Source organism: Lepidochelys kempii, chromosome 5, assembly GCF_965140285.1.
Source record: "Lepidochelys kempii isolate rLepKem1 chromosome 5, rLepKem1.hap1, whole genome shotgun sequence".
NCBI classification, from domain to species: Eukaryota; Metazoa; Chordata; order Testudines; family Cheloniidae; genus Lepidochelys; species Lepidochelys kempii.
In genome coordinates, this window is record NC_136384.1 from 13,134,508 (window position 1) to 13,161,847 (window position 27,340).

The following is a 27,340-nucleotide window of genomic DNA, read 5'->3' on the forward strand; positions in this document are numbered from 1 at the left end:
AGTACTAAGACAGAGTCTTCTCTCACACTAGGGTAACTCACCTGAAGTCATTGAAGGTAATAGTGTAAATGACAGGAGAATCAGGATGACAGTTTTAAAACTGTACATAATCTATACTGGGCAAGAGAGAAAATGGGTAGTTTGTATGAGATCTATAAATGTTTGCTGCAGGTTTCACAACCATATAGGAGACTTGATCCCATATTCTGGGTCTGTTCGCTTATATGTACATATTGTGGAAAGACAGAGGATCATCCTTCTGGATGTAGGTTTGATGGCTATAATCCAGCTGCATACAGAGTAAATGACGCATCTGATTTGAAGAACATTTTGTCAAGGAAGGCAACTTGGCTGCAGACTAGACTGATGACTGCAAAGAGAATAATTTTAACTCAACAGAGATGGAAACTGATGTCTAGCCTTACTCAGACTGCATTTCTTGAGAGAGTGGTTTATATAAAATATAGGATGGGGAGACCTATTTGAAAACATATGGAAACCATTTGTGGGTTATACTAATGGATCAAGAATTAAAGCATGAAGCTTTGCAATAATGCTGTGTTTGGAAGGATTGCTGCAAAGTGAAGGTTCCTCCTTTCCATGTGTTTTCCTTGTTAAAGGTGTTTTCTTATACTCTTCTTGTGCTTGTTTTGTTTTGCATGGGTTAGTTCTTTAAGTGGATTTAATGATTAGTAGCAAATATATTTGTGGCTAGGGTAATGATGATATGTTTATTACTTGGTTGTACACTGCACTCTTCTGAAACCATACAGTGCAGTTCTACATAAAAATGTCCTCAGACAATCAGATCAGTGGTACATCAATGGATTGTTGACTTTGTGGTCATGGGCCCCTGGGGGATTCACAAATCAGGTAATGGGGACACAACCCTTATGGCTTTCTCACAAGGTTACATGGGTGATGCTAACTATATGGGAGGGAGTTCTCAGGGGGTCCCAGTATGGAAAAGATCAAGAAATGCTCATGTAGTCCAGCATATCTTGTTCAGGGAAACAGCTAGTACCAGAGGAAGCTGCAAGAATCTCTGTTGCTGGCAGCTGTGGAATAGCCTGTCTACAGGAAAGGTTTCTTTCAAACCCTTAATAGGGAGAATCTGGTTTATGTCTTGTAGCGTGCGGGTTCTATTGTGACTCTGAAAAATGAAACCTGTTTACTCAGCAGATTTAACTCCATTTGGGCTATATCCAGAGTTCTTTAGTTAGATTTACTCAGTCTTTGCTCAGGCAAACTATCAGTATCAATGTATGCCGTGTAGTTGTACCTCACTCACCTTATCAGCGTCAATAGGAGTTTGACTACATAAAGACTGAGCACATAGGTTTCACCCTTTGTATGTTCAGAGCCTCATCTGTTTACTTCAGGTCTTGTTTACATATAGTTTTTGTCTCTCTCTAACTATATCAATTTAGAAACTGATATTGTTAAAGCCAAGCAATCCCACAGTGTGGATGCAGTTCAAGTAGTCAAGAGCTGTGAGTAGACCAGCCCTTAGACACACAGCTTGTACTACCTCCTTCTTCTCTTAGCCCTGCAAAGACAAAACAACTAAAGGAGAGCAAGCAGGGGGTCTATTCTGACCTGCATATCATCAAGAGAAAAAACAATATAATAAAATTCCAGGATTGTTATTTTGAAGGCTAGAACGTCAGAGTCAGTGTGAAGTGATGGATACAACTACAAGCATGGCTGAGAGCTCTTTTTTGTTTAGATTGTCACCAGGTTGAATTGTCACTGGAATTCACAGTCTGTTACCAACCAGTTTTTAAGTGTTCAGCCATTTTGACTTTCCAAACTCCACCCCTGGGATGTACAGCTACAGTAAGGCATGTATCTATGTGCATTGCCTGGAGTCCTAGACCACTGTGATATCAGAAATAACTCAACCAATCACTGCCACCTTTACTTAGGGGTGCCAACCCTCCAGGATTTTCCTGGAGTCGCCAGGAATTTAAACTAACCTTTATGAAACCTCCAGGAATACGTCCAACCAAAGTTGGCAACCCTGTTTACAGCTAATTTGCATGCCACAATTTCATTGGCTGTACGAGGGAGACTGCTGGTGGATGGTGGATTGCTTGGCCCAACTGCCACACCCATGTGCAAGCCTGGGTCTGAGCTGCTACCTGTTGACTAAATTCCAGGGGCAGGGCCAAATTTTTCTCCTAGTTACCAGCTGTGGAGTCTGTGGAACGCCATTCATAAAAACAGGTTAATATGTTGAATAAGTTAGTAAGTTGGACGAGAAGCTGGATATGAGTCAGCAGTGTGCCTTTGTTGCCAAGAAGGCCAATGGCATTTTGGGCTGTATAAGTAGGGGCATTGCCAGCAGATCGAGGGACGTGATCGTTCCCCTCTATTCGACATTAGTGAGGCCTCATCTGGAGTACTGTGTCCAGTTTTGGACCCCACACTACAAGAAGGATGTGAAAAAATTAGAAAGCGTCGGGGAAGGGGTTGGAATGGGGGCTGGGAAGAGGTGGGGCAGGGGTGGGGCCTCATGGAAGGGGTGGAGTGGGGGCAGGCCCAGGGCAGTGGGAGCTGGGTCAGTGGTGTGGCCCTCAGGCCAAAGTACTAGTCCTCATGTGGCTCTCGTGGTCATTTGAGTTTGAGACCCCTGATATACTCTGTTCTCAGTGGTAGCAGATGACAGAACAAGGAGTAATGATCTCAATTTTCAGTGGGGGAGGTTTAGGTTGGATATTAGGAAAATCTTTTTTACTAGGAGGGTGGTGAAGCACTGGAATGGGTTACCTAGGGAGGTGGCAGAATCTCCTTTCTTTGAGGTTTTTAAGGTCAGGCTTGACAAAGCCCTGGCTGGGATGATTTAGTTGGGGATTGGTCCTGTTTTGAGCAGGGCATTGGACTAGATGATCTCCTGAGGTCCCTTCCAACCCTGATATTCTATGAATGTGGAGACAAGGATGGATACAGAGAGTAGAGATACAGAGATAACTGAGTGCCAAATTAGGATAGCAGATTGACTATCCCTGAGCCACTAAGTATATTTTTTGATTTACAGATTTGAGGCTGTTTGTGGTGCTGATGCTCAAAATTAACGTACTTTTGTTTTTGCTTGTAAACGGAGTAAGTTTGGATAAAGTGCTGGAAAGGGACTGAGGTGACCTGGATCCTACTCCTGGCTCTGCCACTGACCTTCCATGTGATTTTGGGCAAGTCCCATCACCTCTCTCCCTCTGCTGCCCCTCCCTCTCATCCCTTGTGTGTCTTGTCTGTCTAGTCTGTAACCCCTTAAAAGTGTGACCATTTCTATTGCTGCTGTTTTCTTGCCTTATTTGCGATTATGTGCTTAGGGTGCGATAAAAAAATAAAGTTCCACAGAAGAGCAATATCTTTTCCTCCCTGTATTTTAAAGAAAGGAAGGAAGGTATGTTTGGTGAGGGAGCTCTAGGTGCACAATGTTCTACCTAGCAATCTGCCCATCTCTTACCCCCTGACATCATTCAGCCATGGCCTTCTTACCTCTAAAAACACTTGCCCTTCTCTTCACCCCTGCAGGCGGACTCAGGAGCGCATGTCTGTTCAACCTCATCGGTTACACCCAGGCTTTGACTTCAGCCACCAACTGCAAACTCCTCAACCCATGGGGCCCCAGCCCAGGTATTTAGCTGAAGGCACAGACTGGTAAGTCTTTCATTTCCCCTGGTATTTTGGATGAGGCATAAAACCAAAGCCATAAGCAACTGTGGTCATTAAAGATTATGGCCCCTGGGTACTATGGGAAAATGTTTATACTTTGACTTGCTATAATAAATTAATGATAATGTTCCCATGACACTTTTTACAATATGATAAAACTTTGCACTTGTATAGCAAGTAGGGGCATTAACCCCTGAGGCCCAACCAGATCCCAGCTTGGGCAATTACATTTCCTTATCTATATTCGTGCTGCAATTTTACTTACAACTAGTGGGTCAGATTTTCTGCTGCATACAGCATATGTTGTGGGTGCAGCAGACTGTTTTGAAGTCAATTACAGCACTCTGATTCTCTGCCTTAGCCTTTAGTCAAACTAGAGCAGACTGGAGGCTGCTCTCGACAGTCCTAGCTGTCTCTAGTTCCCTGCTGCATTGTGTTCTGGCCAATGGGATTCCTCTCTTTGTGGTCTGCGCTGCAGGACCTGTGGAGAGGGAGGGATAGAGGCCAGCAGAGCTAAGGCACATTGAGCTAGAGAGTCTAGCCCAGAAATTCTTCACTTCTGCTCCTGAATGGTGGTTTAAAATTGCCATGTGCTGTTAAACAGCTGCCACGTTCCATTGCAGAAGTGGCTGCAATTCAATGAGTGTGGGTGTCAATATGATAGCACATAATGGAATTTCTGTTGTTTTTGTTTCAGTTTCCTTTTTTTAAGAACCAAGGAAATTACACACAAAACTATGTCGGCGGCACATTATGAAAGTTGCAAAGTCAGGCACCCAAAATTTGGGAAATGCCAGAATTAAGGTTGCATGTCTTAATTTGATCCCCTTGTGCATAGGCATTACGAGACCGTCATTAGTTACATGATCACATACTATTTATTCAGCAGGGCTCCTGCCTCATTCAGTGCACAGGAGGGAGATGTTCTGGGGATGAATCAGGGCTGTGTAGGGAAGGAAGCTGTTGTCTGTAGAACCCCTTTTACTTTGGTTACAGCAGTTGGAAGGTGTGTAGAAAAGCTGCCTATATCACCTGCCAGGTGGTCTCTCATCCAAGTACTAGCCAGACCCAAGGTTAATTTAGCTTCCGAGATCAGACAAGATTAGGTGCATTCAGTCTATTATGGTCTTGGAATGTATGTAGTGGATGAGGCAGGGATTGCAGGAAGAGAAAGGAGGATCTCTTGGTTAAGGCAGTTGAATGCTGCCCAGGAGAGCTGGATTCTATCCTTGCCTCTGTCACCGTGTTATTGTGCAGTGGGAGGCAATTCATTAAAACCAAACTTTTCACAGGAATTGCGTGTTCCTCATTTTATGGGTTCCTGATTTGAGAGTCTGGGGTTTGATTTGTGGAAGTGCTAATATTCATAGCTGAAACTGAAGTCAAGGGGAGCTGTGCTTGGAACATATACAGAGCTGTGTAATGCTAAGTACTCTGAAACATCAGGTTCTAGATGTGTCAAATTGGGCACCCAAAACTAGTGGATACTTTTGACTTTAATCTCGCTGTACTTCAGTTCCCCATCTGTAAAATGGGGATAATAGCACCCCTCATCTCCCAGGGGTGTTCTGAAAATAAATAATTAAATAAATACTTGTGAAGTGCTTGGCTACTAAAGTGATGAGAACGACAGAAAAGCCCACCAGGAAATTAATCATTCTGTTGTCAGGACCAGTGTTCCCTCTAATTTTTGACAGGCCATGTGCTCAAAAAATTTCTTCTGTGCAAATTTTTGACAGGCTGTGTGTGCAAAAAGTTTCTTCAGTGCAAATTGTTGTGCTTCGGTGCGAATTTTTGTGCTCATGGTGTTTCACCGTGTACGCGGGGTTTAGGATCTGCGTGCACACGCACACAGCTTAGAGGGAACAGTGGTCAGGACATGGTTTGAATAGTGTGCAGTGAAAACGGCACAAGTCCACATTGACCAACGAGGGAAAAACAAATTATTGAATAGCTGCTCAATAAGTGAGCACAGTCCATTCTGCGCCCTGAATGTGGTGGGGCTGCTGTGGAAAAAATAGCATATGATCATGTAATTAAAGCCTGGATCATAATCCATATGCACAAGGGGGACGAATTAAGGTTGCACAGACAACCTGAATTCTGGCATTTCCTAATTTGTGACTTTGTAACCTTTGAAGTTCAGTATCAATATGGCCTGATTCTTCTGTCTCTTTTTCTCAAGCATTCCCATTATTGACACCAACGAGAGCAGAATTTGGCCCAGTTTCTATGTGCTGACAAGTGCTTTAGGTTCTCTCTAGATGGAATAGTGCTCTGTGTGTGTGTGTGTGTGTGTGGTGTTAATTATGCTCATTATAAAGCACCACTTAACATCCTATTTTTGCCTTGGTTGTTCAATAATCTTACAAAACCGAAGGAGTGGCTGTCAGGAAATCATATAGTATATATGTATATATACTTTTAGGTGACTCATCTCCCCTCAGGGTGCCTGTACTAGTCTATTCAGTGATAGATGTAAAAACATTCTTGTAATGTATTAATACATCAGTGGAGACTGCATTCACTTGAAGGTAAGGGAGTGTATTTTTACATGAAAAGGAGATGGGTGGAATTGCTGAAAGTGATCAGATATTTCCAACAGCCATACCTTTATTAAAACATAAAACACTCCCTTTGGTCCCACAAATTGTCTTCTGAATATGCATTTAGTGAGTGCAATCTAACCTGTTATCCTGGCTTTAATCCTTAAATTATTATTTCCAAGTGAGATGAGTCCTATGGGCATTGCAACAAGATGGGAATCTATGATGTCTGTGCATCAGAAAGCTGTGCCAATGTCGGCTTGGGCTAGATCGTTGGTGGTGGTTGTTTTTGCTTTCCCCAGCTAGCTTGTCATAGTCATTCATTTCAAAATGCTCAGAAAACATCCAATATGGTCTGTTAGTTGGGATCCTCCTGCCTGTGAAGCAACATCATGTAGTGGGCGTGATTTTTTTTTTTTAAAGTTAGGTGCACAATTGTGTGGTTAATTTGGTGATTGAATTATAGTGCTGCAGTTGCACATGTAAATTGTGTAATTGTGCAGATACATGATGTGCACTGAAGGATGCCTTGTCATATGAATAGGATCCCCACCTGACTTTTCCATTGGCATGTCGTATAACCTTAGACAATTGGGATCTCAATCTTGTAGCTTACGCTTCCCCTGCATTGAAGCATCAAGCAGATCAGAGATAAAAAAGATTGGGACCCAAGCATCGTGGGCTAAAACCCACGTCATCGGATGCATGCAGTGGAAAAGCGTTGTTCTAAATCAGCCATAAAAATGTTGGCATAATGAGGGGCCATGCGGGTACTCACAGCAGTGCCGCTGACAACATCTTCATCACTATAAAAGGTTCTTTTTCTCCTGCTGATAATAGCTCACCTTAACTGATCACTCTCATTATAGTGGGCACGGCAACACCCATTTTTTCATGTTCTCTGTGTATGTATATATCTTCCTACTGTATTTTCTACTGCATGTATCCGATGACGTGGGTTTTAGCCCACAAAAGCTTATGATCAAATAAACTTGTTAGTCTCTAAGGTGCCACAAGTCCTCTTTCTTTTTGACAGATTTAGAGTCCCTGGAGGAACAACAGGCCCTCATTTCCTAAGCATTGTTGTTAATTATTCATAAAGCAATTGCCTGTTTTTCCACCATTCACAGGTGATTTGCTATACACTTCAAAGAGAGATGAATAGAGAGCTATCCCGTGTTTACAGTTCATTTAAATGCTAGGATGTTCTTTTGATCTCTGAATTAACAGAATACAGCATAGGCAGGGACTGTTGATTACATTGTTGACCACTACTCATATATATGTAAATACACAAAAACCACAAACAGTATCTCCCCATATGTCTTTAAGGGTTGAACTTGAGTCATTCATCCTGCAGGCTGTTTCACCCTGTCTGGCCATGATGAACTCAGGCTGCGTCTGCGCTAGGAGCGAGGGGTGTGGTTTCCCTGCTGATGTATGAATACTTGCATTAGCACTGCCTGAGTTAGCACGAGTATAAATAGCAGGGTAGCCATGGTAGCACTGGTAACGGAGGCATGTCTGAGCTGTGCCGAGTACAAACCTACTTGAAACCAGTGGGTATGTACTCTGCCTGGCTCAGCTCTGCGGCCCCTCTGCTAGGCTGCTGCTACCGCCGTGGCTACCTTGCCTATTTATATTCACACTCACTTGATGAAAAGAAAAGGAGGACTCGTGGCACCTTAGAGACTAACCAATTTATTTGAGCATGAGCTTTCGTGAGCTACAGCTCGCTTCATCGGATGCATACTGTGGAAACTGCAGAAGACATTATATACACAGGTTTCAAAGTAACAGCCGTGTTAGTCTCTATTCACAAAAAGAAAAGGAGTACTTGTGGCACCTTAGATACTAACCAATTTATTTGAGCATGAGCACAAACTCACTCTCCTGCTGTGTGTGTGTGTGGGGGGGGGGGGCGGAGGGTGAGAAAACCTGGATTTGTGCTGGAAATGGCCCAACTTGATTATCATACACATTGTAAGGAGAGTGATCACTTTAGATAAGCTATTACCAGCAGGAGAGTGGGGTGGGAGGAGGTATTGTTTCATGGTCTCTGTGTATATAATGTCTTCTGCAGTTTCCACAGTATGCATCCAATGAAGTGAGCTGTAGCTCATGAAAGCTTATGCTCAAATAAATTGGTTAGTCTCTAAGGTGCCACAAGTACTCCTTTTCTTTTTGCGAATACAGACTAACACGGCTGTTACTCTGAAACCACTCACTTGATGAGCACTAGTGCAAATGCGTATACGTGAACAGGGACATCTCACCCTGAGCTCGTAGTGTAGACAGAGCCTCTGCTGACTTTCTCAACTTCTTGCTGCAGGAGCAGAGCCCAGCGGCTTGGCCCTCTCAGCACTAGTAATCAATTCACAGTGGTGTGCGTTTCAAAGCTATCTATTCAAGGAAAAGAATTAGAAATCAGTGGCTGATAGTAGGCACCTAAAATGCATATTTATACACCTGTATAATAGTGACTTGGTTTGCAGAGGTGTAAATACCCTGACTTTCTCTCATCCCTAAATGGAGCTGTGGGTGCTCAGCACCTTTGAAAATCTGACCATTTTTAGGTAGATGCCAAAGTCTGTATTTGGGTGCCTAACTTTGGCCATCCACATTTGAAAATGTTGATCTTTGTCCACTGAAACCTTTAAAAACTTTCTCCTTGACACTTCTAGACGCCCTAGCCAGTTGGGCCCACAGCCACAGGGAGGTAGGAAAACCCAAGAATCAGACAGGAGAGGCTTAATGGTGTCTTTTTACGCCCTGATCCTGCAAAGACATCCATGCAAACAGCCTCCTGCACCAACCCGAAGTTTCAATGGCTATAGTAGAGCTAGGCATCGATGCAGGGGTCTGCCGGGGCAGATGCCATTTTAAGAATGGGGCCTTAGATTATAATATTATTATAATTAGATTATAATAATAAAAAGAAAGAGTCGTTACTCTCTCTGTATAGCATCGTGCATACCTATGCCGCTATTATGTATGTCTATCATAAAAACTAGCAGCAGAGTCATGAATAGACAACTGGACCACACTGCTTCTCCTCTCTCTCACTTTGAATTCTTAATCTTATCTTTTGCACACTAAGTATTAGTGGGTCAGCTTATAAATCTCTCCTCATATGGCAGTCTCCCTCTTGCAACACCTTGCATCCTTCGGTGGACCTTCTCCTGGTCTGAGGCTTGCTCCATTTGAGATCTCGCGTGACAGGAGGCATGGTACAGCCAAGCAAGGGCAGGAATAGGCTAGCGAAATGGCAGGAGTGGGCGTTGGAGTTCTCTCCTCACCCTCAGGATGTTTCAAGCAACAGTGCTGCCAAAGACTTCTACAGTGACTGTGTCTTCATGCCTGCCATCCGCTGCTGAGGGAAAGCAGCTTCCACAGTGCATTGAAGAAATGTTTTGATAGCTCATAACGAGCCTCAATGCCGGCTGCTCTCTTCCTCCGTTTAAGGAAAAGGAAGTTTGAGGATGGAATGAAAAGGCAATTCCTCCATTCTCATTAGCTTCGCTTTGGAAGTGCTAATACAATGGTTATTAGAGTGCCTACTTTTGTAACTCTGATAAAGTGACCAACATTCAAAGCGCTGTTTGCTACAAGATTTCTCTTGCTGGAGAGCCAAGGGATCTGTTAATTGAATTGCTGATGGAGATACCGTACTAGCTCTCTGCCCTTGGACTCCAGGAATCAAGAGGGTGGGGTTTGCCAGCACATTTTAGCTAGCGTGACCAGACAGCAAATGTGAAAAATCGAGACGGGGGTGGAGAGTAATAGGAGCCTATATAAGAAGAAGACCCCAAAATTGGGACTGTCCCTATAAAATCGGGACATCTGGTCAATCTAGTTTTAGCTCACAGGTTTGTGTCTGTATGTGTGTGCACAGGAGGGGGTCCCTGCTGGAGGGCTTATGGAGATCATAAATTTATGTCTGGTGAAAGCACGAGAAATGCAATGAGACAAACTATCTTTTTTCTGAGATTACAACAGTAGTAGATTCTCCATCTCTAGATGACTCCAGATCAAGATTAGATGCCTTTCTGGAAGAGATGCTTTAGCCAAACACAAGTGGTTAGGCTCAACACAGGAGTAGCTGGGTTAAATTCTTTGGCCTGTGTCACATAGGAGGTCTGACTAGATGATGATGATGATGTAATCTGTAAATAGACTAGATGGTCTAATGGTCCTTTCTGGCTTAAAAATTGATGAACTTCTTTCCTTATGACTCCAGCCCACTTTCTGCCCCGTTCCCCTCAGATGTATTCCTTTCCCCTGCCTATATATTGCTTCCTTCTCTTTGTTTGCTTTTAATAATAATTTTGCAGTTCAGAGGCTTGGGGTGACTGATTAGGGTAAAGTATGTACCATCTCACTTTGTGCTGTGAACCACGGTGCTCTCCTAAGCCATGCAACTGTAGATGAGCTCATCCCTGGGATGGTAAATCTCCAATGAAGACACAAGTGCTGCAGAAAGTATTGTAGGTGGGGCTCTGAGTCAGCATTGGACCATTACCCTTGTGATCTGTTAGGGGGTTCTGTTCTATGGGCTGGGCCAGCTTTTGAATACTATGTGAATTCCAGCTCTTAAACTATTTAGTGGTGTTAAAGCTCCCAAATTCATATTTGACCAAAGCCTTGCTGTGTTCTGGCTTAATTCCAATTTGGGTAATTGGTATTACTCTGCCTACCTAAAATTCTCCTTGTAGTTTCAGTTCTTCTCTCCCTGTGCTACTGTTGCTGTCCTGTGTGAAACAGATGCTTTGTTTCACATTGGAAGTGATTGCATTTTAGTGGCAGGTGAGGCATCTCCTATGTTTGTAAAGTATATAAGCAAAGTATGATTAGTATTAATAAAAAAATTAAGTGGAACAGGCAGATTCTATAGTCAGTAGAATTACTCCAGATTTACACTGGCGTGAGCGAAACCAAAATCTGGCCTGTTCTGAACCAGTTGATTCACATTGCCTTACCCGTCATCTCCTGGAGCACCAATAAGGCCACTAAATTTTTATTAATCCAACCATGAAGCCAATGGGCCTATTTCTCTACTGCCTTGCACATATGAAAATCAGGACTCTTACCGCCACTTTGTACTCGCCTTGACAAGGTGCAAGTGACTTGCACAAAGAGCAAGACAGTGGAGAATCTGACCTAGTTCTGCTCTACTGTAGTGCTGTAAATCTGGAGTAACTACTGATGTCAGTGGCATCACTCTGGATTTGCACCATTGTAGCTGAGAATGGGACCCAATGAACTGCATGCATAGTATGTGAGAGCATGCTATGAATTATAACGGGCAGTGTATATGGGCTCAGAAATAAAGCGAGGGTTTTAAAAGGAAGATTGGATTTATGTTTTCTGTATATATGTATTTTCGGTCTCATTCTTACAGGGATCTTAGTGTTGATGCTGGACTGACGCATGCCCAGTTCCAGGTCAGGCCAGTTCCTCAGCACTATCAACATTATTTAGCTACATCTAGAATGCACCATTTCCCCAGAAACACATCCTCAGCGCAGATGGTAAGTGAAACACTTCTGCTGGGAAATGTTTTATGCATTGTCTGCCAGAAAGCAGTCAAAATAAAGGCTGTTATCTTTCCATCACCTGTCTTCTAAGAGTCCCACTTATCTCTGGCTGTGGGAGGGAGTCTGCCTGAGAGGATAAGGTTGCGTCATTGTACACATTGGGCAGGAAAAGTAAATAGGATTACTTCTGTTACTGTCAATGGAGCGACACTGATTTTACACTAGCTGGCCCACAACATCTAGACAGAATGGAAAAGATATGGAACACTGTACCACTGTAGATATTAGGGTAAATTCCACTCCCAGGTAAACCACTGTAAATCTAGATTAACTCCATTGACGTGGAGTTACTCCAGATTCATACTGATTTAGCTGAGAGCAGAATTTGAGTCATTGGTCCTGATGCTCATTTAGACTAAGCACTGTTTACACCATTCTGGCAATGTAAAGCAGCCTTGAAGTGGATTTAAATTTAATTTAATCCCTTTGTAGTGCCAGAGTGGTGTAAAGGGACTTTAGGAGGTCACACTAGATGGTCATGATGGTCCCTTATGACCTTAAAGTCTCTAAGTCTCTGAGAATCATTCCTGCTGTTTCTCATACCCCCTGACTGATAAGTTTTACCAACAAAAGTGATAGTGTAGACATAACCTTAGTGATACTCTCCTGCTAGCAGGATGTTGCGTTTTGGATGTTGATCCACAGTGTTGCCAACCGTAGCAATTTTATTGTGTCTTGTGATATTTGGTGGGGGGTTTGTCTGGTTTTTTTCTTAAAGCCTCTGGCTCCTGGAATCATGTGACCATGAGAATCCAAGCTTTCATTTTTTTCGTTAAACTAAGTTTCTAGTTCTCCTGGTTTCAAAGAAAAGCTTGAAAATGTGACTCAAATGCTATTTAAATGGCTAAAAATCAGAGGAAAAATAAACAGAACCCGAAATGTATTGCTGATTATTTTTAAGCTGATCTCATGATTTTTGAATGTCTAGGGTTGGCCATACTGTACACAAAAAACCTCTCACAACTGTATTTTTACTGAGAGTAGATTTAATTAATAAAAACTCTATGATTTCTTTGTTTTTAAAAGAAATCTTCATTTTGAGCCTCAAACTAGTTGCCAGTCTGCTCTGAAGTTTTGCACTTTAGAAAGATTTGATTTGAAGTCAGGATTTTACATGCTAAACCCAGGTGATTGTCTTTCTCCTCCCCCACAGGTTGTCCATGAAATCAGGAACTACCCTTATCCTCAGCTTCAGTTACTTGCTCTTCAGGGACTAAATCCAAACAGGCACACGTCTGCCGTAAGGGAAAGTTATGAAGTAGGTACCTTCTGGCTTACATGATGGTTTAACCCCTTTTTCCTTCCCCTGGAACCTGCAGCTGTCCTGCCATAAATGTTTATACCGGTTCACTATAGAGCAGCTGTTCCAAACTGGAATAAATGTGCTAGGTCCAGGAATGCTAAATAGATATAGTTAGGGTCTGAGTCAAAGCTCATTGAAGTCAATGGAAAGATTCCCATTCGGTGGTGGGTGGGTGGGGGGGCTGTTGATCAGGCTTTTAGTGGTTCACACACAAATCCAGGTGTGGTGCACAGAACAGGTGGGAGCACAGATTTTACAGGTGCGCATCCAGGCAGGCAGTTTTGGAGCTTTGTCCCAGTTTGTATCCTCTCTGTGAAACATACTAGCACATTGAAACAGTGGCACTGATCTGGCAAAATATTTGTGTCCAGATTATTTTAAAACATGTAATTTTAATATCAATTTGGGTGGCAATGAAGTCTAACAGTTACAGTAAGAAGCCCTGTGTATCAGGACTCCAGGGTCCTCCTTTTGGCTCTGGCTCAATGGGTGGCTAGAAACACGTCACTTAATTTCTCTGGTTCATTTTTCCTGTCTGGAGATAAGACTCCACCAACTTCACAGGTGTGAATTGAGAATTAACTAATGTTTTATAAATCACTAATTTGTAGACAATGGCTTCGCAGAAAACTGTTGATTCAAACACCCTGGATTTCTAAGTGTCAGAAACCCAGGTGTGGATTCTGTGGCTTGAGTCCATGTCTGTTAATTGTCATGGGAGAAGGTCCTCTCATGGATTGGTACCTGGTTACAAGATAGGAAACAAAGAGTAGGAAAAATGGTCAGTTTTCAGAATGGAGAGAGGTAAATAGTGGTGTCCCCCAGGGGTCTGTACTGGGATAGTCCTATTCAACATATTCATAAATGATCTGGAAAAAAGGGGTAAACAGTGAGGTGGCAAAATTTGCAGATGATACAAAACTACTCAAGATGGTTAAATCCAAAGCAGATTGTGAAGAGCTACAAAGGGATCTCACAAAACTGGATGACTGGGCAATAAAATGGCAGATTAACTTCAATGTTGATAAATGCAAAGTAATGCACATTGGAAAACATCATCCCAACTATACATATAAAATGATGGGGTCTAAATAAGCTGTTACCACTCAAGAGAGAGATCTTGGAGTCATTGTGGATAGTTCTCTGAAAACAGCCACTCAATGTGCAGCAGCAGTCAAAAAAAAGCTAACAGAATGTTGGGAATCATTAGGAAAGGGATAGCTAATAAGACAGAAATATCATATTACCTCTATCTAAATCTGTGGTACGCCCACATCTTGAATACTCTGTGCAGATGTGATCGCCCCATCTCCAAAAAGATATATTGGAATTGGAAAAGGTTCAGAAAAGGGCAACAAAAATGATTGGGGGTATGGAACAGCTTCTGTATAAGGACAGATTAATAAGATTGGGACTTTTCATCTTGGAAAAGAGATGACTAAGGGGGAATATGATAGAGGTCTATAAAATCATGACTGGTGTGGAGAAAGTAAATAAGGAAGTGTTATTTACTCCTTCTAATAACACAAAAACTAGGGGTCACCAAATGAAATTAATAGGCAGCAGGTTTAAAACAAACAAAAGGTAGTATTTCTTCACACAACATAGTCAACCTGTGGAACTCCTTGCCAGCGGATGTTGTGAAGGCCAAGACTATAACAGGATTCAAAAAAGAACTAGATAAATTCATGGAGGATAGATCCATCAATGGCTATTAGCCAGGATGGGCAGGGATGCTGTCCCAAGTTTTTTTTTTGCCAGAAGCTGGGAATGAGTGACAGGGGATGGATCACTTGTTGATTACGTGTTCTGTTCATTTCCTCTGGGGCACCTGGCATTGGCCACTGTCAGAAGATACTGGACTAGATGGACCTTTGGTCTGACTCAGGACAGCCGTTCTTATGTTCTTATGATAAAAGACTTCATGAAAGTGAAACATAGTATTATTAACATGAGATTATACTTTCTCTGAATAAATGGTAAGAAAAGAACCTTACATTCTATGTTCATCACAAAGCAGAATGAATCTGCAGGGATAGTCTTGGGAGATTGTCATATGCCTTGTGGATATTTTCTGCTTAAGGAGCTGCTGCAGCTGGAAGACAGATTAGGCAGCGTGAACCGGGGAGCTGTGCAGAACACAATCGAGAGGTTCACTTTCCCACACAAGTACAAAAAGGTGAGGAGGCTGCCAGGGTTGAGTCTACAGGTAACTCTCCCAGCAGGTCTGACTTTCGCTTCCTAAGGGAATGAGTGTAGCTGGTAAAGAAACACGTAATCATTCTTGTCCCAGGATTGCTCAGGGATAGGAAATGGGAAGAAACTTGGGTGTGTGTGTGTGTGTGTGTGTGTGTGCGCACCAAATTCAGGTTAGATTGAGGCCCAAACCAAAGCCTCAAATCCAGATGGGAGGAATTTGAAATCCAGGATCCAGAAAGCTGCGGGTGTACATGTATATCCCTTCTGAGTCCAAGTCCCACACGAGGAAGACTCACACGGCGATGAGAGAATCTGCACTCTCCCTTCAGTAAAAGTGATATCTCCAGATTTTGTGATCAAAACTCCAGGAGGTCACTTTATTTTAGATCTACAAGGGAGGAGGAAGGAAAGTGGGGCCTGAGACTTTGACTCTGTTTTACTTGCTGGGCTGGGTTTAGATTATTCTCTCTCAGGAAAGGGGATGTGAGTGGAACTGGAAACTGTGGAAAACAATGGGAAAAGCTCATGGGCCGAATTCTGCTGTCATTTAGTGAGCTCCATTAAAGACACTGTTTCTATCTGTACAGCACCTAGCACGATGGGGTTGGGGCCTGTTGACATTAGCACAAGACAAGTAACAGTTGTCACTCCAGAGTGATTGTGGCACCAGCAAGCCTGTCAACGGGGGTGGGTGGGGGCAAAGGGGGCAATTGCCCAGCAGCCTGGGCAATTTAAAAGGGCTCAAGGGCCCCTGGCAGCCACCGCTGGCAGCACAGCAGAACTAAGGCAGGCTTCTTGCCTGCCCTTGCACCGTGCCACTCCCAGAAGCGGCCGGAATGGCCCTATGGCCCCCGTGGGGAGCGGGGAGTGTCTCCGCATACTACCGCCACCCCGAGCACTGACTCCGCAGCTCCCATTGGCCAGGAACTGTGGCCAACGGGAGCTGTGGGGTGCAGTGCCTATTGGCTCTGGCATGCGTAGACCCCTGGGCCCCCCGCCTAGGAGCTGTTGCCAGAGGGTTTGCATTTGTGTGCAGGTTGCTTTCGGGAGCCGCCCAAGGTAAGCGCCGACCCCCCGACCGCTTCCTGCATGCCAACCCCCTGCCCCAGCCTAAACCATGCACCCAAACTCCCTCTCAGAGCCCAACCCCTCACCCCCTCCCACACCAGAACCCCCTGCTCCACCCTGGTGAAAGTGAGTGAGGCTGGAGGAGAGCGAGCAACAGTGGGAGGGGGGATGGAGTGAACAGGAGGCGGGGCCTTGAAGAAGGTGCCCGACGGGGCGTAGCCTCAGGGAAGGGGCAGAGCAGGGGGTGGGGCAAGCGTCTTTGGGTTTGCAAAATTAGACAGTTGGCAACCCTACCGGGCGGGCATGCGGAAGCCCTGGCTGTGCCGGAAGAGCGCAGCCAGCAGTGCAGCCGGCAGCTCGCCGGGCACCAGCCTGCGCAGCCGCAGCATTGCCTAAATGTCAGGCTGACCGCGTCCGTGGCTTGCGCGTGGGGGCCCACTGACTGCTATGCCCTGGGGCCCGGAATTGCTGGCAGTGGGCCAGCAACCAGGGTATTTTCAGTGGTATGGAAGTTACTGCAGTGAATGTTGAGTTGTGTAGAAAGGCTCACACTTCTAAAGTCTACAGGAAACAACTGTAGCTGTGGCAGGTATAGGTGTGCAGATATCTCCTGGGATGTACCGGTACAGCATCTGTGGGAATTGTGTTGGTATAGCTGAGGGTTGAACTGGGATTGTTATTTTTCACTGGAAATGTCCAAGAGACTGTGGAGGTTCCAGTACCTAAGAATAAATCATGACATTAATTGTGACATTAATGACTGTGACTTTAATCATGGAAGTCGTGAGGAAGTGGCTGCCTGGCTCCTTTGCGACCCTGACATTATTCTGTCTGCCTTTCCTCTCCTGGTACAATTTGACAGTTGGAGCATGAGGAGGAACTGGCATGCATCCCACTGGGCAGGCTTTTTGACTGGGCAGGCTTCCCTAACCTGGTGGGTCCTTTCAGTTGACAATGAAGCACTTACTGTTCAGAATCCTCCAGCTGCAGAGCTGTAGAGAACAGTAGTGAGTCATAATCTCTCCTTGTGTAATTACATTACGTCTTTAACCTTGTCACAGAGAAGACCGCAGGAAGGCAAAGCTGAGAAGGGGGATGGGGAGGAGTCGGACACCGATGAGAAATGCACAATCTGTCTGTCTATGCTTGAAGATGGAGAAGACGTGAGGTATGATCTTTCCCACAGAGATTTTCTGGCTCTCAGATTCCCCCCCAGCCTCCACCTTACTTCCATTCATTTCCTGCTTGGTTGGATTTTATTTTATTGGAAATCATTCACCGCTGTGTGAGTATGTTTTTAAGCCCAGGCTGTCAATGCTCTGCCTCACGCACATCACTGCACATCTGGTGAGCTCCCTTTGATACTCAGAGTGCAGGTGTCTGTAGGAAGCTAAACGTCTTTAGGATTCTCTCAAAGTCCATTTTATAAATTGTGGCTAAAGGGAGCTATGCTGCAGCACTGAGGCAAAGTTGTCAACAGTGACTTCTGCTTTTGGTCACCTACTTCTGGGCCTCTGTGTTTTTAGGCCCACAGCACTGCAGGTTTTAGTGCCAATCAGTATTTGTGTGACAGCAGGAGCCAGGTTAGATAGCTAAGTCAGTGGCAAGTCACACAGTTCCGATCTGTGTGCAAGGCTCTGTAGTTCTGGGGTGTTTGCATCTGGAGTTTGGACTCAACCCCTTATGACGGGAGTAGCTATACGAAGACTTAGATTTCAAGCTCAGGGACATTTGGATCTGGGGTTTTGCTTCAGGTTCCTCTTTAATCCAGCTGCTCAGTGCATGTGTGTTTGGGAGGTTAGAGGGGGACGGCAACCAGAGTTTTAGGAGCCTTAAATGAGCACCCAAAACTGGAAGCCAGGTCACGGCCACTTAAGAAATTTTGGGTTTCTTGGCATAAAGTTCCTGCTGCCGTGAGCGAGAATGGCAACACAACAATGTTGCAGATGGCATGGAATAGCTGCGACCTTCCGTTGTACCCTAAAGTAACCAACCTGCAGTAAGATTACTGGCTGTGCATATCAGTTTTGTCCTAGCAAAATTTTATTGCGGCAATTAAGTGGGGTAGGAGCCAACACCACACATAAAGTGACGAGACTGAAGATTCAGGGCTGGCATCTATTCTCCCAACAATGCTGTGTACATGGTAGCGGAACCCTAACATCAGCAGAGTTACTCCTGGCTTGCACCAGCTGAGTAAGGGCTGTGCCCATTTATTCTGCTGAAACGTTGGTCCAATCACAGGCAGCATGTAGGCGCAGCCCTGTGCGGGGGCGGTGGGACAGAGCTGCACTGAATGCAGGAGGAAGGGATTGTGACTCCTCCATAATGAGGTAGCTTGACTCAAGAAAGGGGTAGCCTGCTTCTGCAGATGAGCCCAGTCCAGGCTGCCTGGAGAGATATGGCTCTCTACCTTCTCCCTGTGCCCACCACGTACTTCTTCTGGGGCACTGTGCATTCAGTTGTCCCATTCAGGGAGCAGTTCCTGCCATCCTCCATACACCAGGGCATATGCACAAGGGTTAAAGGCACTGGACCTTCATTTTTTTACTCCAATTTCCGTTTCTATAAAACAAACGGGTGTTTGTGGGACACTTTGAAAATCTTGAAATTAAGGTGCTGGGTGCAGCTGGTGAATGTTTTCGCAAGGGCTGTGTGTACAAGTGCCATCCAGGTCACTCAGCATGGCCAAGCTTAAACGATTCTGAACTGCAACAAACAGAGAGGCCAGAAATGTTACCAGTGAGGGTTGTTAACCATTGGAACAACTTGCCTAGGGGTGTGGCAGGTTTTCCCATCCCTCTTTAAATCAAGCCGGGATATCTTTCTAAAAGAGTTGCCATAGTTTAAACAGAAGATGTGGGCTTGATGCAGCAATTACTGGGTGTGGTTCTTTGTCTTAGGGTGTTATGCAGGAGGTCAGACTAGAGAGTAATAACGGCCCCACCGGGTCTTGAAATCCATGAATCTATAAACATACTAAGTGGAGAATGCTTGATTCTCTCCCTCTCTGTATCCTATACGTGGTTGTGTTTGTCCCTTTTCCACCTGCCTCACGCACATCACTTCACCCACTGTAACAGGCATGTGATTCTCTTTTGCAGGCGTTTACCCTGTATGCATCTGTTTCACCAAGTGTGCGTGGATCAGTGGCTAGCAACCAGCAAGAAGTGCCCGATCTGCAGAGTGGACATTGAAACACAACTTGGCTCTGACAGCTGAAAGAACCAATGCGGTGCACCGTTTTCCTTACCAGGTCATTTGGCCATAAGCCCTTGCAGCAAAATTTTGCCTTCTGAGCCATTTGATTTAGAGGAAAAGTCTGCAAGCACATTAGCGAAAAGGAGAAATTGGTGGTACAATATCTAGTGGTAGGAGAGGATCCTAACAGCCATATTGGTCCAATGCATGGGAGCTGGTATTCCCAGAGCTAGAAGGCCCTGTGCTACAGAAGATTTAGTATCGAACATGAAGGAACTAGTGTGTGGTTAGTCTGGCCTGTCAATCCTGGATTTCACAAGGATTGTATATATACCTCTTGAATAAGTAGACACATGTTAGGGGGTCTTTAGCTATTTCTGTGGACAGCAACTGGAGCATGTTAGCTTAAGAAATGTTGTGTTTGGTGCCCTAGTCATCTTGTGGTGGACATGTCGCTCTTAACCTAATTTCCACCAAATATTTTTTTCATAGATTCCTTATTTTGGTGCCTGACTGAAATGTGCAGAGGAAAAAAGAAAAAAAAAGTTAAATCTTCCCACCTTTGGGGGGGGGGGGGAAGAGGTGAAATAGCAAATTCCTGTTTACAGTTAGAAGGATCGTGCTCTTTGCCTCGTCTGAGTTTATTTCTTTGATTATGTTTACAGTGTGTTGCTAATTTAGAGAAGCCTAAAAAAAAATCAGATTGAAGTGAACAAAACGATAGAGAGAAGGTTTGTTCTTACTTATCTGCTGGTGCTGGACACTTTCTATAGGGCAGGATCCTGTGACTGACTCTGCTTCTCCTGCTTCCATAGCTTAACGATGTACTTTGGGGTGCAGCATTCAAGGAGGGCCACTTGGTGTTTTATCATTGTAATTTTTCCTACCACTGTCTCATCTTCCAGTGCAATTGCAATGGCTCCTGCAATCTGTATGGCCCGTTGATGTCAGTGGGAGCTGCAGGTGTTCCACATTTCTCCTGACCAGGCCAAGAATTCCTCAGCAGAAGATGTATCTGATGCTAACCTGACACCCCACCTGTGGTGAAAGATCCATTGTCTCTCTGCTGGAGAAAGAGAACCTATTAAGCTGGTCATAGTCGTTAGACCCTGCAAGTGTGTTTTGGAGGACTAATTGGCCTGGAAATATGCTTGCAATGTGATGAGAAATGCATTCTTCCGTCTCTCAAAAACAAAAGCACAAACCATATTTTCTGCTAAGGCAGGTATCCAGAAGGGGGAAAATTGAACACAACCAACATGCCCTTCTTACAATTAAATTCCTAATCTCATGGTCTTCTTTGGCTCGCGGACTAAGAAATTTCAAGTGATCTAATTAAACTCTCCAGAGCTGTGCTGCCATCTAACCTCCTTTTCAGGCTCCTGGAGGCAAAGGAGAAAAGGGATTGATTCAGGTTGCATCCTGCACTAAATTTCTTTCTTCTGCTCTTTCCTTTTGCGATTTACACGAAATGGCAGCATCTCGTTGCTTAGAAAGCAAGAATAAGAGAGGAGCTTACAGCTCAGGTGGAATTCTGCAGGTTTTTTAAAAATCCACTTTTTTCTTCATACCTGGCTGTGGAAAATCTCAGCGAGTTGTTCTGATGACAAGAAGCGGGGGAGAATAACAGGATAGTTCAGTCTTATATTGTACATAAGAAATTGCGGACAATGTGAAAATTTCAGTACAGGACGGGAATTTAGATGTATGGGATAATTGACTACTTGGTCTGAATTTTAAACTGTAGATGTGTATGCATGTACAGCACAAAACCACATCTATATAATAGATATGTAAGGTGTGAGCTCTGAAATGAAACGGATGCTAATTTGGCCGGCTCGGTTATAAGTATGTACAAAATAAAGATTAGAAAGTAATCAACGAAGTGCCAAAAATAATGGCACTTTCTGAGCCACATTCCCTTGAAATAAACATTTCAGATTATTTGCCATGAGAGACATTGAATTAAGTGCATGTTGACTCTTTACTCAGTCTTCTTTATCTGACAGCTCTCTGGAGGATTGGAATCAACAGCCCAGATTCTCCAGGCTTTTAATACATTTTTCATGTACTAGGGGAGCAAAAAAGTGACTAGAGGATTTTTAATCAGAAACATGTATTTAGGATGCTTATATGGAGGATGATTTCTCATTCCCACGAGTGCCTGTTTCATAGGAGCTAAGTAATGTTTTGTAAGTGGAGACGAACATAAATTACCCTTGGAGAGCTCATAGAATTCCTGCGAGCTGTAATTGGAAAACGCTGACCTCCCAGACGCCCATGTTATATATTTTTTCCAGTCTGGAGAATAAAGTTAACGATAGGGCCGGGACGAGCGACTGCATCAGCTTTCGCACAGGAAAGGCTCTTCAATTCACTGCAGTCATTTCGCCCAGGGTCGTCATCTCTTCAGCTGATCTGTCTTGCTAGACACAGGTAGTGGCGTGGGGAGGAGGGAAAGATAATAACTTACAAGGGCAGGTGAAGAAGATGCAATCCATAAATGTTTATTCGGAACCACTGTTCTCGTCCTGTGTGTGTGTGTGTGATGAGAACAGTGTCGGGGGTGGGGGCGAGATAACTGGGGCAGGTAACCGCTCTTGCAAAACTCCGCTCTGAAAAATTCTAGCACTGTTAAATTTTGCCTCAAGATGACATTGGAACACGTGTGGTCATTTCTACTTTATCTTGTTGAACATGGCAGTCTGAGCCCTGAGATTAGAGGGGCTGAGGGCCTTGGGCAATAAATAGCCTAGGCCTCACTCCAGCAGCAGCAGATTCATACATCATTACAAAATAATATGAACAAGCCAAACAAGATGTTGCTCTTTCGATGCACTGTAATCCATCATGCATTCTAGCCTGGTCCTGCCAGTGCTGAGCTTGTCCAAGGAGGGGCTGAGGGTCCTCTAATGAAGTGAATGGGAATTACAGCTACTCAGCACCTTGCAGGTGGTGCTCAGCACCTTGCAGGTGGTGCTCAGAACCTTTCAAGACTTGGAATGAACTATTCAGTGGGGAGGAAGTGAACTCTTCCGACCCCTGTCTCTTACGTCTATGCGAAAGTATTATTATTTGCCTAATGAACAAGCACAGTTTTTAAAACGGTGAAGAAAGCACCAAACTTCCATGGTCTGTGTGAGTGAGTGATACAGTGGCACGCGAGAGCTTGTAACGTCTGAAATTTGCATTTTGGTGTGTCAGGCTCCCTTGTCTTTAAATAGCTTGTATGAGTAGAATGAGCTAATAGAGTGATTTTTTTCAAAACAAAACAAATCTCTAGAAACAAAACATAGTTTACAGGGTTTTGTGAGTTTAAATGCCTTATATTTAACAATCATAATTTATGACTAACTTGTAGATATTGTGGGTTCTTATTTAATTATTTTTATAGTTGTTTTTGCATTTTTAATTATAATTTATTTATTTAGAAATTAATACTAATTTTTTTTATTACTCCTATTACCTCATTTTTGCATCGTTTCTGGGAATGGAATGCTTTGCATGCATCGGTACTTAAACAAAGTTAAACATGGGGCATGGGGGTGGGTAAAGCTTATCATGTCAAAAAAAAAATCAATCAGGGTGTGTGATTACAAACTGTATTACTGTGGTGCTGTTACCTTGGATACATTCCATAAACATGCAAACCTTTGATTCTGTATGCTGTGACATAGTGGAAAACTGCAATATAGTGACTGTGTTTAGCACATATATATATAAATATTATTTGCACTCATAATCAAACTGTGGTGATCCTTTCACTCATGCCCGTATGCACTGAAGGAAAATAACACTCCTCAGAGCCAAATAATCGGGGTGGCTCCCGCAAGCCCCCGGGGGTGTCTTCAATGGGAGTTTCTTGCTCAGAGGGCTGACAGCATCTGGACCATCGTAACATAATATACACCTAGGATTTGAAAGCAAATCAGGTCAGTGCTGGTTATCCCCTTTAGAAAGAGAGTCTCTATAGGCCATATTCCTCCTCAGTATGCAGTGGTCACTATTAAAAAGCCAGTGATTGCCAATAACAACTGCACAGTAGTGACTGAAATATCAGAATTTCCTCCTGTACCTAGAAGAGGAAATCTGGCCACAGTTCTGCAGCTCTTATTCCCATAAATAGCCCTATTGAAGTCAATGAAACTTGCTTGCAGGAGACAGGCAGCAGGGCTGAGCTGTAACTGCCATGTCTCGGATGCCACGGTGCCGGGGCTGTTGGGGATATTATTTTATTATTTGTATTATAGTACTTCCTGGATTCCTCCCTCCTGCCCCTCGAAACTGGGGCCTCATTGTGCTAGGCACTGTACACATACATAGTGAATGACAGACCCTAGCCCAAATTTTTTACAATCTAAATAGACAAGACCAACAAATGGGTGAGCGGGGAAACAGGCACATGGATCTATTTTTTTGCCTGGTGACCACTGTTGCAGAGCTCCGGCTGGCCTTGCATGGTTCCCTTTAAACTAACCTTTTGTGGGCTTTCTCCTTCCTGCTGTATCTGTTGTCTGGTGTGCCTGTGCGTGTGTGAGGTGGTGGTTTGTTCAGCATGCTACATGTCTGGCCAGCTAAGCATTTCAAAAGGGATGAGGCAAAAGACAGGGGCTGCCCTCTGAGATGATCAAACTGTATTTTTAAGTGTGGAGCCCGACCTTGTGGCTGAACCCAAGTGTGGAAGTCCCTTTGAAGACAGGGAGTTCATCATGGGGAGCGGAGCACGTCTGGGCCCTAGATTGCGCAGTGGCAGTGGCTGACTTCTCAGCATTTCCATTATAGAGGAGCTGTGACCAAGTGTTAGGTGGAATTTGAGTGCTGATTAACGAAGGGCACTTTTTGGAAAGATCACTCCATTGCTCTGCTGTGGCTGCCAGCCAATTCAGGGACATTGCTGTTACTTTGGAGCCCCCTAGAGGCGGTTGCAGGTGCAGACCGAATAGACTGGGGCACCACAGAAAATGGCCTGTGTGGCCCCTTCTCCTGTGTGGCAGGCCCACTGTGTAGAATGAACACTCATGAATCCAGCAAAAGAATTAGGTCTGAGACTACTCCCCCCCACCCCCGCTGTAATTTTATTGTCTGACTTTTCCAAGTGTCTCAGCTGGTTCAGTAACAGCAGCACCACTGGTTAGAAACAGTTATAAATTGCCTCTAGGGCTTGGAATTGAAGATGCCTAGAAATTGTTTGTTTAATCATTTAAAAATAAATCAGTATTGAAATCCCCACCCTCCATTTTTTACTCTCCCCATCAAAAAGTTGTAACTTAATATGACACAGTAATTTCAGCTGGCATCTTCACAATGCTTTTTCAGGCATAGAAGGGAAATCCCTTTCTCTAGAAAATGTGACCCTAGATGTCTGATATAATTGGTTCACGTGGAGAATAGTAGAAGCCACTTAAAAAAAATTGCCAGTCATTTCACTAGATGTCTCCTGGTGTATGTAGAAGGAAAACTATGGTAGCTGCTGGCAAATGTTGATTCTTTTATGACAACCACTGTATAATCTGGTCAGACTTGCTAGCTGCATTAGAGAAATAACGGTTTGGCAGTGTTCCATTTGAAACCGTTATTCCTTAGGAGTAACTCAGTGTAATCAAGGCAAATTCTCTTGGGTTGAAATTTGTCATATAAGCATTCTACTAAGGAGGGGACACACATACATATAAGTAGGTTTCCTGTGAATTAGAGAAGTCACCTATAATATACGTAAAGATGATAATTCTGTACAATGGTGGTTCTTCTGTGTGACAGCTGAGTTTAATTTTTTTTAAATCCTAAAATCCTGCACGGTACTTGTGTAGACCAGGCAGTTCATTTCCAAATAAAAGCCCACCTTACCCCCAAAACTTAACTGAAGTTAGAAAAAGGGGATTAATGAACCCAAGCCACTGTTGATCCTAAACAACTCGTTTGTATTTTGAATGCATGGGGACAGCACACACTGTGTGACAGACCTATCACCACAAGCTATCACAACCCTGAGGGCTCTGCTAGAAGTGATTGTTTCCACCCTTGAGATACTGGTCCACGAATAAAACTGCAAATAAACAAACCTTCATCCGAAGCCTGTCTGCCATTCAGAGGTGTCAATTCAAACAGTATACCCCCCTCTTCTGCCCCCTGCACCCTTTCTTTTCCAGGTGAAAGTTACAGGCAGGGACAACTGTGCCACTCTCCAGACAGTGCAGAGCATATTCCAGTAGGGGGCACCATAGTAGCAGCAAGACCAGTGAATAGCTCAGCAGCCACAGCAGGGCAAGGAGGGGCACTTTTAAATGGGCTTGATCCATAACCAGCAAATAGGCAGCTCAGGAGGGTGGGAGCCCTTGCTGTGAAATGTTAACCTTGAGTCATAGCTGCCGTGTCAATGATTAGCAGTTCAACTGCATAAGAATATCAGTGAGAAAATAATTGAGAAATTATCCTGGCCATGAGCCAGTTTTTCCCATAATTTGTTTCAAAGTGATTTTATTTTGGACGGGAGACCAAAAAACACGACAGTCTTAATTGCCTTTTTTTTCCCCGTCCCTTAAAGGTGCTGCTTAGCTTGCTTTGTCACTGTGACTAAAACATGTCCACCTCCATCTCACACTGTTCTTTAACGTGCACATACCCATAATGTGGAGCGGGTTTTGTTTTTCCCGTGGGCACCATCGGACTGTAATGGGGATAACTAGAGCAATGCGTGGACAAACAAACAAATAAAAACTCCTTTAATGGCACGGGCAAGTGAAAGGATTTTCCACTTTTTTTGTAATCCTACTGCTGTTCTGTTGTGCTGTGCAACATTTTGCTACATAGACTATTTTATAGAAGAAAGCTAGACAAAATATTTATTATTAATATTAAAGCAATAGTGCATTGAAGAAATGAAGAGACATTAGAAATTGTGTAAATGCTTAGATTCACTTTTGGTGGATTTTTTGTACTTTATTTATAACTAATAAAATGAATTGCATTGCTAACTACACCTCCCGGTCTAAGTGGAAGTTATTTATTTCTGGTAGGTTTCTTTCTTTTACTTTTGTATCTCTACTTTCCTTTCCTATAATGTTTCAGGCCCTCTTAATGTATTTCCACTGATGTGAGCTCTGCATACAGGACCTGATCCAAAGCCCATTGACTTGGACCCCAGCTTTGCATAACTGTTGATGTCTGTAAAGCATTTTCAGCTCTTTTAGGATGGAAGACACTATGGTCCAGAATCCTCAATGGTATTTAGGTCTCCTATTGATTTCAATAGGCATTAGGTGCCTAAATACCTTTGAGGGTCTGGGCCTATAGACTGTAAAATTATCAACATAAAATCTACAGTTTAATAATCTGAAAGTCTGTGTTAAACTTAAAATTGGGGCAAATTATTCCCCCCATGCCACATATTAGGCTTATGCCATTCATCACATGGCTGGGGTGCCATCTTGCCGCCTTTACTCCCATGAGTCAAGGAAAATACTCATGGGAGTAAGTGCTCCTTTGTAAAATTGCCTCGTATGTCCTGAGACTAGAGGTTCCTGGGCAAACTTAGTAGCAATATTTTAATTTTGATTAAATTTTAAAACTGAGGCTAAAATGTGTGAGGATTAAAATTCAGCCACAAACGGCTGGGGCCCCAGCACGTGTTAGTGCCCTTGTTGATGCAGACAGGCCAGAGATTGTGTAGACATGGCCTGTGGACCATTTTGTCCCAAGAGATCACGCTCTCAGGTAAGAGTGGGAAAATGTTGATAGAATAGTTCAAGGGA

General features: G+C 43.8%; 1 protein-coding gene across 1 annotated transcript in view; it reads left to right on the forward strand.

Moving 5' to 3' along the window:
* ARK2C (arkadia (RNF111) C-terminal like ring finger ubiquitin ligase 2C) overlaps nt 1-26,495 on the forward strand; it is a 115,286-nt gene extending 88,791 nt beyond the window's left edge. Inside the window, exons 3-8 of the mRNA XM_073343460.2 lie at nt 3,538-3,663; nt 11,626-11,755; nt 12,975-13,079; nt 15,208-15,303; nt 17,453-17,559; nt 19,496-26,495. Of these exons, the coding sequence (XP_073199561.1) occupies nt 3,538-3,663; nt 11,626-11,755; nt 12,975-13,079; nt 15,208-15,303; nt 17,453-17,559; nt 19,496-19,613 (682 nt within the window). The 3' untranslated portion in view covers nt 19,614-26,495. The remainder of the gene's footprint in view (nt 1-3,537; nt 3,664-11,625; nt 11,756-12,974; nt 13,080-15,207; nt 15,304-17,452; nt 17,560-19,495) is intronic.
* The last annotated feature ends 845 nt before the right edge of the window (nt 26,496-27,340 follow it).